Source organism: Larus michahellis, chromosome 4 (assembly GCF_964199755.1).
Source record: "Larus michahellis chromosome 4, bLarMic1.1, whole genome shotgun sequence".
Classification (NCBI taxonomy): Eukaryota; Metazoa; Chordata; class Aves; order Charadriiformes; family Laridae; genus Larus; species Larus michahellis.
In genome coordinates this window covers 14792427-14806464 of record NC_133899.1, presented here as the reverse complement: position 1 = coordinate 14806464, position 14038 = coordinate 14792427, and the positions used below count along the sequence as shown (strand labels likewise).

Genomic DNA, 14038 nt, shown 5'->3' with positions numbered 1-14038 from the left:
AATTGTGCCTTCTATCCTTTTTCCCCCCCAGAGAATGATGTTCCCAAGTTCAAATACTCTATTTAAAACCAGTTTTTAATCACAAAATATTAACAGCTGTCTCAAATTAAGTGATTATGTGATTTATGCAAAAGTTCCTACAAAGATGGGGATAAAAATTATTTCATATTCAAGACACGTATTTGAAGAGCTCCAAAAAGGTGGCATTTTGATCTTTTAAAAATATTTGTCCTAAAAACAACATCAGAGAGCACTACAAGATTAGGACACAGAAATCTTGGTGCTGTTTCTTAGTTCATTTGAAGATAATTGATATGCCAAAGTTTAATTATATTAGCTCCAGATAACACATACCTATGCAGATTCAAACATACCCCTTCATAAACACAAATAAAACCCTGAACCAATTTATTATAATTAAAATTTCCTCTTGGATCAACATATTTCAATAATACTAAAGTATTAAATGGTATTTTCAGGTATTTAAGTTGTATTTAAGTATAGTTGGAGACTCAGGCAGATAGTTTTTCCTCATTCACACTATTGAAAGAGATATTTGGAGTTGTTCAACTGTAGCAAAGTTAAATCAACGATAAAGTTTACAGTTCACTTCCTGTAAGTTCTAATCTGTGGACTCTTTGAAATTTAATCACAAACACAAGATTTACACTGGTTTGTCCATCAAAGCGGGGCTTTCACCCCCTCCCATCCAAATTATTCTGTGGGATTCTGTGAGAAAAGAGAATTTCGCCAACCGTATTGGGGAACTACAGAGGAGGAGCCAGTTTACTACAGTCAAGTGATTTTTTAAAATTTTTTACAAGAGCTATGAGATAAAAACCAAATTCTTTTACTGAAAGGTATTTGCTTCCGTTTTAATTTACCTGCATACCTCTATTTTGCCACCTTCTCTCCATTTTTTTTTAAATCTTAAAAAGTTACTATTTCAGATACACTATTTATGCTAATACCAGTCCACCAGTGATATATACATTTCTATACTTACTTGCATCTCTGTATATTATACGTCTCTGCTAAAATTTCACTGTGGGGTCCTCATGTACAATTATCTGTACACATAATCTTTTCATAGCTAGTACTTTCAAGGAAACGGCCCGTCCCACTCTTTAGATACACCCAGTATTATTTATCCCCGTAATTTAACATTTGGTTGTATTAAAATGAGCTTTCTCTGAATGAAGCTAGAAGAGCCAGTGATTAAGAGCGCAGCTTCTCCTATCTCTATCATTAACTGAAATTTAAATGCACCAGATAAATGAAGAAGCAAAGAGCACCACATGGAAATATATAACCTTACCAGTGATGATGTTCAGAACACAAGAAAAAAATGGTCAATTGCAGATATTTTATGATATTTACTAAGGATTTCCAAATAGCAGATTTACAGAAAAACGGCAACAGATAACTGGTTGCAAACCAAAATCTTCAGAGAGCAATCATTCACATCATGGTCGTATAAATGTATAACCAAGTCAATGCTAAAGACCTTACAGAAATTATGGATTGCGTGTGTTATGGTAGTTATCCAGAAGTCAAGCATGTGGAGAGCAAAGTGTAATAAAGAATACTCATGCAGCATGGATGACCACATATACTAGTGTTCCTCTGGTTTATGTGTAGATAACCACTCTCAGATTCATTCACTTGCACAATCACATACTGTTCTCTTTGTTATGGATGCAAAGATGCGATTAAATTAATTTTTCAAGTGCAAACAGATGCAACCAGAGGGTAACTCATTGACAGCTGCCATGCCTAACATCAAGCAGCCTGGTATACGACCATTGCCTCCAAAGCCAAGAGTTCTGTGAAGAAACATATTCATGTGGACAGCTTGCCAAATATCACACATCTGCCAGCACCTTCCACTGTGCTAGCGTTGGTTCAAACCCTCTCTCTATGAAAGGGGAGAGACTAAATACATCATGCAATAATATCATTGGAAAGAAATATCCAACTTGATGTTTGGGTAGCAGATTGCCACATCCACAGTGCTGCCAATGCTGAATATTATGTAGACACACAGGAAAACTTGGAAATACCATAATTATGCGGCATTAATGAGATCTGAGAATATATGCAATTGTTGAAGCTATACAGAGACTAACAGAATGTACAGGTCGTGGTAAAATAATCTTAAATTTAAATTTCCATAGTCCACAGATTTCTAGCATACGGTTGCAATGAAAACTACATCCTGACATTGAAGTGGAGAATATCCACTGACTAGAGAGTCTGTACACATGCACTTTTTCTGCAGATCGTGTAAATAAATGCAAACATCTGGAGGACAACATAAATTATAAGTCAAGATAAGTAAATACATAATTATATACATTTGCCTCCTCACAGACATAAAGGCAATTCAGAGAAAATCATATAGACCTATGATCTAAGTAAGCAAGAAAGGAGACAAGTTGCAACACTTAGTTTTCTCATTATCTAACCAAAGAACATTAATGAAGACGTACACTTTAGAAATATAATGCAAATACACTATTACTGGAAAAATCTCCCTTTTTAAAAAATGGTAGTACTATAAGAGCATTTAAACTTTTTAAGGCAATACAGCAGCAACTATTAAACAGACACAAGTAAATTTAAACAAATCCAGATTAAGAAAACTGGAAAAAAAATAAATATCTGGGCTTTCCATTCCTATCTCAAAACATAACCTCATTTTAGAGCAAGACAGCAGGTTGTCCTGACATGACTTGTCCTCGAGCGAAGGCCATGGTGGCTATTATTATCTTATTTACAGAACAGTTAATGATCCTACAAACATCTCTTACCATGATATAAAATTGTTTTATTTTCAAGTAAAGATACAGCAAAACCTCTTAATACCCATAGGTTCATACGTATTCAAAGAAAGTCCTTCAGCTTTCCAGAAAATTAATCCTGTTATGTATTATATTGAAATTCCACTGGACAGAATGCACTGACTGACAGTTTGAAATACGGTGAAAAGTGAGAGCAACATAACAAGAAGTTAACTGTCCTAACAGACCTTTTAATTCTTGACCTTGCACCTTTCAGAAATAGCGGGGAACTATAAAAGTTTTCAATGTCATGTGATATTCAATCTTTGCATATCTAACACTTTATTACCTACTATTTCACTATCCATTAATTCCATTTATCTTTTCTGACTTCTATTAAAAGAAAATATCTGCAGTGTATTTCCAGAACAATTATTTTACAGTTTATAATTAAATAAAATATAAAACCAAGGAAAAAAACCAAAGCAACTTAATAAAGCATGTGTTTTAACATCAGAAATTGATTTGTACCTCATCTGTGTTGTAGATAATCTGCAGCCCCGAAGAGATCATCTCAACCAAATAGAGGAGAAATAAAGACACAGCATTTATCTGAAGTAATTAAAGACAGAAAGGAAACTATAATTAATCTTATGTTTATTGGAGTCACATAAACAAACAAGCTAAATATGATATTACTAACAAAGATGGTCCCACTATAACAGTTTTGGTTCTTCAAAAATATTACCCTAATCTACCAATATCCTAGATGTAATGATGTGGAAACAATCAATAGGAAGAAATGCAAAGACCAAGCATTGTCCTCTACAACTTCTGCTGCAGTATCATTTTTTAAATTATTTGAAACTATGATATTAAAATGTTTTTGCTTAGGTATACTGCTTAGACCCATAAGCAATCACTTTAGTCACAAGCTGTTTCACATTTCCACATATGACAATTTATTAGCAAGGAGCGCACCGCAAAGGCAAGTAGCATATTGAAAATGCACAGGACATCTAAAAAGCAAATCACTCTATCCCTAACTGTAATTTTAAGCATTATCAACTGATAGAAGTATAATTACAACATTCAGATATAATTATATTTGGGAAAAACTGCCTTCCTCTGTAGCTGTATGTAGCATTTCTTATTAAAAGTAATCACCTTCAGCAGCCGTACAGATGAGCATCGTGTCAATTTATTAATGAATCAAAGAAAACAGTTTTTGTTACACAGAATTCTAGTATAACTGAGAATTTGCACAACTTCAATATAGAAAGTAGGTTTAACACAACTCGCTTCAATGAGCTATAAAACCACAATCTCAGCATATGAAATTTAGATAAACCATCTAGAACTGAAAATTTATCTGAAACACAGCAGATTAAGAATGAAGTCCAAATTCTAAAAATTCCAAAAGATTTAAAGACCACTGATTCCAGTTTCTTAGTACATTTCTGAAAAGCACCAAGTACAGCAATAACGGCAGACCAGCTATGTAATATATTCCATTGTTCCCAACTGAACCACCTCAGTTACTCTGTTTTCTGTTGTTCCCCACAGAGATGAAAACCCTCTATTTTTTGAGATTTGATGATGACAGAAGGGAATGTGCACTCATGTTCATGGTAAGGGTTGAGTTGCCACAAAAACCAGAACTATCATACAGTGCTCCCCACGTCCCAAAATTATTGTCTCCTCCTGCAGATAAAAGCTGTGTATTTTCAGGAAGCTTCACACGGAAGTCCAAAATGCTAACTTACGATAACTCCACAAATCATTTTTCTCAGAACATACATTTCCTGAATCCAACACATTTACTGTACAAACTATTTAAGTGATGTTGTCACCATGAAATTAAATAATTATCAACCTACTGTCACTTCTGAATAATTTCACTAGCAATTTCTGAACTAAAAGAGTACACAGAGTTATGGAATGCAAAAAAAGTCTGAAAGTAAAGAGAAGGAAAAAAAAAGAGTAAATCAACACTTTGGAACAGGAAAGACAATAAAACAATCAATTATACAATGAAACTGACTAGGAGCTGCTACACAAAATAGTGACCAACAATTTGTAACTAGACAAAGCTGTTGACAGAGTACATTAAATCTTTACTATGAATGAAAATTGCTCAGACTTACGGAAAATTAAGCTGGGAACATTAACAAAAAATACAATATTCAATGTAAGATTACACTAAATCTTTCACTTTACTGACTATTTAAACTTTTTTTTTGCCAGGATTATTTACTGACAGCCATCTGTTGATCTCAAAAAGAAGCAACTTCATAAACAAACAACCACCTGCCTCCACAAATCTGTTATTTCAGCACCTTCTAACCAAAACATACCACCGAGTTACATTTCAAAACAGTCTGTCTTTTCCAACAAAAGACACAGAAGGAATCTCAATTTTATGAGGTACAACACATCTAACACAAATCTAAACAAACTGAGACAGCTGCATAATGAAAGAATGGAGACAACAATAACGTTACTTAAAATCATCCAAACTTTCATTTACACACACATGCATATTTTACCTGAAGGTGACCATATTCCTCATGGGAGAAGACCTCATCTCCAGTGTGTGCACTGAAAACAGAATGAAGACATGCAGATGGTTTGGGGTCTTGCTTAAATTGCTGAACCTAAAGGTGAATTAAAGGCAAAACATAAAATCAAAGTCAGTAATTTCAATATGTTTGGCAACCACAAATTCACTATATAACTCAGGTATTTCAAAATTTCTTGATATGACCACTATGTAAAACTTGTAAAAAACAGTTCCTGAAACTTACCAGAAACTATTTCATACATAAAGTACACATATACTTAAAGAACACAAATATTCAACCCAGCTATCTAATCTCTTTGGGTTTGGTAGGAAAAAATTCTGTAATAGATAGCTACAGATGCTTAGTCACTCTCATCTTCTGGAGAAACACCACTTCATTTTACTGGAGCTGAAATCTTAGCAGAAAACATGTCGGAACATATCATGCCTACCTTAACTCACAGATCTGAAATGTACATGGAGCTGACCCATAGGCTCCCAGCTGGTTCACCACCTTTCCGTAGCAGAGTACCATGAATTCCAGCTATGCTCTCACATATGGGGCAACTCCCCTCCTCACCTTCCTGGCCTGTCCTAAAGTGCCTGTATCCATCCATCACAGCGTTCCAGTCGCTTGAGCTATCCTACCATGCCTCTGTGATCCCAGGAGATCGTATAGTTTTAATAATGTTTATGAATCAGGATCCATAAAATTCAATCATTATTGTTGTACTATTTCGCAATGCGACAAAGGATTTAAGACAAAAAAGAAATTATTATTGTTATTAATAAGAATTTTTAAGCCTTCTGGGTTATAGATCTAAAAAAGTGTTCTGAAATTGCCACAGGTAGATCGTGTAACAAATGAAAAGCTGCAAGAGCTAAAAAGTTCTAGTATAAAAGAGCACATGGGAAAATAAAGATCCATTTTGGTGAGCACAGTTTGTGACATTCAGGTGTATAGTGAATTGTTTACAGATACTAGAAAACAAAGCTGATAGCTTAAATATATATATATATACACACACACATATAGCACGTGCCCCACGAACAAGAAAGTGAATACAGTTTTGTGGAGTTACCATGAACACATTCAATACATTTCAGGTCATAACTCATATGTTCATTAGCAAGAGAATATACTATCTGCAATTTTTGTCACAAGCAGCATCATCTATTCAAGTTGTACCTTAGGCATATATAATTCATATTATTTTAAAATATCTTCCTCTACATGAGGCCAGCACATAAAAAGTCTCTCAGAATAAAGTCCAGTTTGACTTATGTTTGTTAGGTACCAGAGACTGTTTATTACTACACTCTAGGAAGAGAGAAACATTTATAGTAACCAAGGCAAAAAATGACAACCAGTATGTCAGCAGTATAACACCTGTTTTAATTTAATGCTCATTATTCATATCCGTGCTCATCATCCTCAAAACAAACCACTGCATGTCAAAGAGAAAAACAGCTAAAACGTAACAAGATCAATTTAGGTCAAGATTAAAGATAAGAGACAACAACGTAGATAACAAGAGACAACAAACTAAGAAAATTGAGAAAAAAATACCATGTCAGTAGAAACACAACTGGCAATACACCTGATTTGCTTATTATTATTACTGATATCACATGCCTACGGACTTTACATTTCCTTAGAAGTGATGGAATCTATGTGGTAACATGAGAATTATTTTTAATACTCCAGTTAAAAGTCAGTGACCTGAAACTTAAAATACTGGAATATAGATATTTAACTACCTGTAGAATTATTGCTAACCACTATGCAAAATTAATCCACCACATCTAAATTTTGATAAGGAGAAGCCCTGAATATTCAATAATATTCAGGGTATACTCACAAGAGGATTTACAGGCTGAACAAATCAATCATATTATAACATCAGTAAATTACTCTGTTTCCTTATTTTGGGTCGCTGCCCTTCTGAATTTACACCATTTTGGTCAAAGAATACTGGAAAGTGTCTGCTAAAGAAACCAAGCAAAATAATCAAAATGATCACCTACGTAAGAACAACTGCAAATGCAATAACCAAGTTAACAGTGCAAAGAAAACTCTCCAGCCTTAGCTCAAAGAAATTCTAAATCTTTCCCTTTAAGCACTAAAAAGCCATAAAAAAAATCCCAATTACTAACGGTCTAATGTTTAAATGGGATAAATAACTGCAAAAGGAACCCAAAGAAGTGTCAAGTATACACTGCTGTTTACTTTGTAAAATGCTCGTGTCTTCTATACCCTAAAACAACGCTGACAATAATGAGACAGCTGTTCTTAGCTGGGCCGGTCACACAGTAATACTGCATTTCCCTTTTGAATTTTATCTCTATTTAGAAGTCAGTTTTCATGGTTTAATTAATCCCTTAGAATTAAGTGAGCGCTTGTGTCCACACTACACTGTTTTACCTTATCAGCCTGACGCATATAGCAGTAGAGAATTCCTCTCATACACTTTATAGCAGAATGCTCCAGTTCATGAGTTCTTCCCTTGTCATCATCAATACGCCTGGGTAAGAGAGATAACTCATAAAACAAATTGGAAATGCATTAGGGAGGAAAACAGAAAAAAGGATACATTAGTGCTTTGGAATATTAAGTATTTAACTAACACCGTTGTATAGTGGTGCCCACACTTATATCAGTATATTTGTCGGCCTACCTATCCTTCCTTAATAAATAAAAAAAAATTAAATGTTTTTAGTTTATGTTGCAACTTACACAAATATTCCTATTTCAAAATTTACAAAGAAAAAAATAATCCTTGCTGATATTACAACATTGCAAGCCATTGTTATGTGTTCTTTGAGAGATCCAAAACACAAAGGCAATTTCTCTTTAACTCTACAAAATAGCTGCCATTCATAATCAAGCAGTCACTTTCCTGATGATGCTGAAAAACCACAGCTGTGCATACAGGAGTTCAAAAGTTCAGTACTCTGAAAGTCCAGAAATGTGTTTCAAGATGCCTTAGTATTTTCATACTGTGAAATCAAACAACACTCACAATTACTATATTACTAAATGTATATTAAAAACAATGCCAAGTCCAAAGTTATTTCAACTATAAGAATGTATTCTGTGTAAACAACCTTGATCATTGCATTCATATGTTATGTCTTTTCCAGTTCTCAATTTTTGATTGAGCCTTTCAGGGTGAAAATAATGTTTTCTTACATAGTTCCAACTTACAACATCTCTGATACAAATATGCAAAACAGCATAATACACTCACTGCTATTTTTCAGTCCACTTATAGCTGTTACTAATTTGATTACAGGTAAGTAGATAACTACAGTGTAGACGAAACATATCCTTTTCCACCATTATTTAACATGTTGGTAGTTTATGCTAAGGTTCTGCTACTTACACTGAAAATTAAGAAGGTAGTGATAACTTCAAAAATGATACATATTCAGAAAACATGCTATTTAAGTTAATAATCTTTGATACAAGAAACGTACTTGTTTTCAATTACAAAGCTGAAACAAGGGGGGAAAAGCAACCTCACAGGGAATAAAACCAGATAACGCAAAATTAATAGGTAAGATTTTTTTAAGCAGTAGGATTTATTCTCAACTTAATGCTAAATCCAAAGAGCAATAAGAAACAGATGTAAAAGCTCTGAAGTTTTCATGTTACAACATTTTTTTCCTCTGTTCACAAGAGCAGTGTGTTTTCTTAACGTGCTCTCAGCAAATTTAGCTTTTACGAAAGTGAACTGGTGCTGGCATGAGTCAAGCACAGTAACCTGCACGTGGCAGATAATGCAGCCTTCCACATGAGTCTTGATTCTTGGCTCTTTTCAGATTTTAGCCATTCACTTAATTTCAGTCATTAACCTTCGCCCATCAAAGAAAATTCGCTATGCAGCGCCTGAAGTTCAGGGTCCTGTTCTGAGCATAACTGGAAATAACACAAACTACTTATCTTGCCACTTTGCCCTTCCTTCAACCTGCAACAGTTTTCATATATCATCTTCTATGATTCTACATATTGGAAATTAAGGACTAAATAACTCAGGCAACATCATGCCATGCTCTCTTCTACGAGTTACTGAAAATTCAAAACAATCACCCCTTCCCCTGTCATTCTTCCTTTTAAATTTTTTCTATTTTTTTGGTTTTCAAATGCTTTTATTTCACCAGAGAGAGGAATTCAAAGAAAGAGACAAAGATTTCAATATAAGAAATGAAAGTAATAATTACACGTTCTGAATATTAATTTCCTTATAATTTTTGCTAGTTTCTCATAATTTTGAAACCTGTTAGATCTCACACATGGCATCTACAGAAGTAAACACAGATCCCTGTACATCTTTGCTATCAAAAAGCATCATTTTGTGGCAACATTTCCTACAAGACAATTTTATTAACTGTTTCTTCAGACTAGTGTCAGAAGTATAGAATCTAAAGCAATAAATAGAGACAAAAAAGAAACACGAAACTTTTTATCTGCTAAGTAGATAATCTTTACTTCAACAGTAGCTCTTCATATCATTTCTGGCTCTGCTTCTGTAAGATATACCAGTATTTTGTCCAAGGATGCGATCACTACCCTCGATACAAGACACTGATCACTAAAAAGAGCAAATTATTCAATATCTGCACACCATCTTCTTCCTCAAAAACACCACATTTGAGTTATCATCACCTCTGTCGCTGTTTTCCTGGGTGGCTGGGATAGCAAGGTTGGAAACAAGGAATACTAAATCTTAGAAGCAATTTCCATAGTCATTTGACCTAAAGGAGAGCGAATTATGAATAAATTATTATGGAAGTAACTCTCCCATAGTTCTTAAGGTCAGAAAGAGAAAGAAAGAAGAAACAGAAAATAAGAAGAGCTAACAATGGAGACTGGCCAGCCGTTGTACCTAGTGAGGATGACAGTCACTATTATTTCCCAAATAAATGTTTCCCAGCATTCAAGGATTCGGTCCCCTGCAAGTACCCGGATTGTTACTACCTGCAACAAGCCTGCTTCTGCTCTGAACTCTCCTACCACATGTAAAATGAGCAGGTTTCCTTCAGTACAGTCTGCCACAATAACCTGTATTTTTAATAGCGTGCATTCTGTTTCAGAATATTGGTACAAATTAAATTATATGAAAGCGTGTTTACTAACCAAAAGTAGGGCAATATTTTTTAACCTAGTAGCTACATAAATATTTTTATTGAGATTTGGAAACACGTACCATCTCTATGGGTTTACAAAACTATCCTTGATAAAGCTTCATCTTTCAAACATTCCCAGGGAACTGCACAACAGAAAGCATGTAACACGGCAGAGACGTGCGTTTAGAAGTTATTCACCTGTAAGCAAGGGCTAATGCCCAGGCACATGCAGCGCAGTAAAGACTGTCATGTACTTTTGCCTTTCGGTTGTCACCATATGTCTTTGTAGGAAACAGACCTGTCGTTGGGCTTTGATGAAGCAGCAACGTTGACTTAACTGGAAAAGGGAAAAAAGAAAAAATAGTATTAACAACATTTACGTTTTTTCCAGTTTCTACATAGATTTTCAGGAATCAATCAAGAGATGAACCCGTTAGAGCACATACAACATAAAACAGAATAGAAAGAAAGGTAAGGAGAAAGACACACAAGAAAAATTTTGTCACACTGGTTTTTCAGTCAAAATAGACCTTTTTACATAAAAATCAGTATTCAAAACTATTTATATGGCTCTGTTCTAGTACAACTCTACTTCGTACAGAATCTCTACAATGCAACCCAGTAATTTCCCTTTTATGAAAGAAAAAAAGGGGGGGATACAGTATGTCAACTGCCCCCCAGATAATTTAAATAGTTGAACTCTGCAGAACTCTACATTCATAAAAATTAAATTTTTAACTCATGCCACATTATTGTACCAATATTTTTAAAAAAGGAGTAAGGAGAAAGGATAACTACAATTATTTAGCTCAGTACCTTGACATAAAAATAAAACAAGAAAAAAAATAGAACTAAGTATTACTTTAATTCTTTTTGTACTGTAATATTTTGCATTTTGTGAATTGTTTTCCTAAAATTGTATAATAACCAGCATGCTACAAGATTGAAACTGGGTTTGATGTCTTTGAACATGACCCTTCTAACAATAACTTGTCTGTTATAAGAGAAGAAAGCAGGTTTCTTTCCAGAATGTTATCAAGCATCAATTTTAAAAAAGCCTCTGTATTGTCATTTATGTATTATAAATTAAGTATTTTAAATTAAATGTGGTTTTCTGCATTATATTCTTCAGTGACTTAATACCTTATAACAAGAACTTTGATAAAATGTTACCTGAAAAAGTCAATATAGATTATTCTAAAATGAAGTATAAATTCAATAGTAAATTTTTACTGAGGCAGCAGACTGCTTGCAACATAAGTGCCTGACAGATAAATAGCAAGCACCACCAGATTTGCTGCTGTCAAGCATTAAAAGTGAATTGAACAGTCATCTCCTCTGTAAGAAAGATAAAAGCAGTGCATCTACAAAGAGCAACACATCTATGGATAGATCAGGCAAAACTCACACACTTCACATCAAAAAGCAATTTGAATGAAGGGAGTCTCACCCCACATTTTTAGAATGATGGAAAAATTGTTCACTATTCTATACCCTTGACTGACTAAAACTTAAATTTTAAACAGTCAATTGCACAGCCATTAAAAAATGCCCTGATTTCAGAATACAGGCAGGACTTTATAATAACACAACCCCCCTCAACACCCAGAACAATCGCTTTCTTAATTGTGTAAGTTTTGGGCTTAAAATGATCTCATAATGAAAAGAAAAACAGGAAATATGGCTTGAAATGAGTTACCTACCAGATAAAGTTTTGGCACAAAAATACATTATGGTACCATTAATAACAAAAATTAACTTCTCATCCTGGTTTCAGCTGAGACAGAGTTAATTTTTTTCCTAGTGATTGTTGTGTTTCGGATTTGGTATGAAAGAAATGTCAATAATGCATGTTGTTTTAGTTGTCACTAAGTGAATGTTTATACTAATCATGGACTTTTTTCAGCTTCCCATAGAAGCTGAGAAGGAGCATAGACAGAACAGCAGAGTGCCCAATGGAATATTCCATACCATAGATGTCATGCTCAGTATATAAACGGGAGCTGGCTGAAGGGAAGGAATCTGTGATCTCCGCCAGGCCAGGCTGAGCAACCAATTCACTGGGCGGTAAGACTGACTTGTGTCTTGTATGTTCTTTTACCACAATTACTATTATTTTTGTTATTTTCCTTTTCCATTATTGTTCTATTAAACTGTCTTTATCTCAACCCACGAGGTTTTTTTTCCTTTCTCCTCCTTTTCTCCCTACCGTTCTGGGAAGGGAAGGTGGGGGTGAGTGACAGGCTATGTGGTGGTTATCAAGTGCAACTCAAAATCTGTTCTACCATTTGACAAAATGCAGGTGACAATTTTGAACACTATTTACAGGTCATGATTTTTCAAGCAATGTATGAAATATCCAAATACATGCATTATATTATCACAGGAATCTTAAAGGAATTGTAATGACAGAACCCTATACCTCTCAGAAAATAAAAATCCGTATAAAGACTGCAGATATTATTTTAAGGCAAAGCTAATCACTGTCATAACCATAACTGTAAACATTTTAGTAAGTTACACTGAAAATCTTTGCTGGTAGAAACAATTATTAACTTACCAATTCTGTAATAATTATCTAATTTATCCCACAGACTTCCCCCTTCTGGTTTTGGAAGGTTAATACTTTTAAGTGGCTCATAAATTGAACCTAAAAAAAAAAAAAAGAAGAGAAAAACCAAAATCAAGATCAGAATTAGTTTCATAATTCTACGATTGCTAAAAAATCCTGCAATATGATTTTTTTCATATTTGTTGTACCAAGGCACAATTCATCAAATTTTATTTCAAACAAAAAGAGTTGTAATTTCTATAGTCTCAGACAGTAGATTTCTATACACCTTTTTTCTACAGTACCTGCCCACACAAACAAGTCCTCCATCTGGATCTCCAATGCCTTGTAGATATTCATCTACAGCCAATACTACATAAATGTATAGTTTAATTATTGAAGACCGCCTATTAAATGTTAAGAATTTTCTAGGAATATTTTCTTAGAAGTTAAGTATGCTACGAACAGAATTCCTAAAGGTATGTAGAAAAACAGAATGAAGAGGGACAAAAGTAGCCCAAATTTAACTATTACTTTCCTACCTGCCTTCTAAAATGGTGAACATTTTCACTACTAATGTTTTAGCTATCCTAACCTCATTTTCATCCACCACCACAATAAGTCTGGCTGATTTCATGTCTTGAATCAAAAAAAAAAACTTGGCTTGTTCTCACCTACTACCAAAGCTTAAACAACCTATCCAACAGATAAAGCCCCCGAATTACCTATATTCCAGAGAAATACCATGTTATCAAATCCAGATCTTTCTTTCTCAGTATCCCACATATTGATTGCTTCCCTATTTGCACCTGAAAAGCCCCATTTCCTGATAGCTTAAACGAGCTACCTATCAGAAAGAAAAGATTTCTTAAAAATTACTGGGATAAGCCATTTCCAACTTCTAATTTAGAGTAACATACTGCTTTCTTTCCACAAATCACTTTGGCTTTATTCAGTGTTCTGGATGGCAAGATCTCACACAGAGCCATTCGGTAAAAGGAAGAATGAGAA

General features: G+C 34.3%; 1 protein-coding gene across 12 annotated transcripts in view; it reads right to left on the bottom strand.

Moving 5' to 3' along the window:
- Positions 1 to 14038, bottom strand: part of PHKB (phosphorylase kinase regulatory subunit beta) — an 83330-nt gene that overhangs the window by 61010 nt on the left and 8282 nt on the right. For all 12 annotated transcript variants that reach the window (XM_074583056.1, XM_074583055.1, XM_074583058.1 and 9 more), the window contains 5 exons: positions 13037 to 13126; positions 10675 to 10813; positions 7772 to 7871; positions 5333 to 5440; positions 3315 to 3395 (listed from right to left, as the gene is read on the bottom strand). In XM_074583056.1, the coding sequence (XP_074439157.1) occupies positions 3315 to 3395; positions 5333 to 5440; positions 7772 to 7871; positions 10675 to 10813; positions 13037 to 13126 (518 nt within the window). The remainder of the gene's footprint in view (positions 1 to 3314; positions 3396 to 5332; positions 5441 to 7771; positions 7872 to 10674; positions 10814 to 13036; positions 13127 to 14038) is intronic.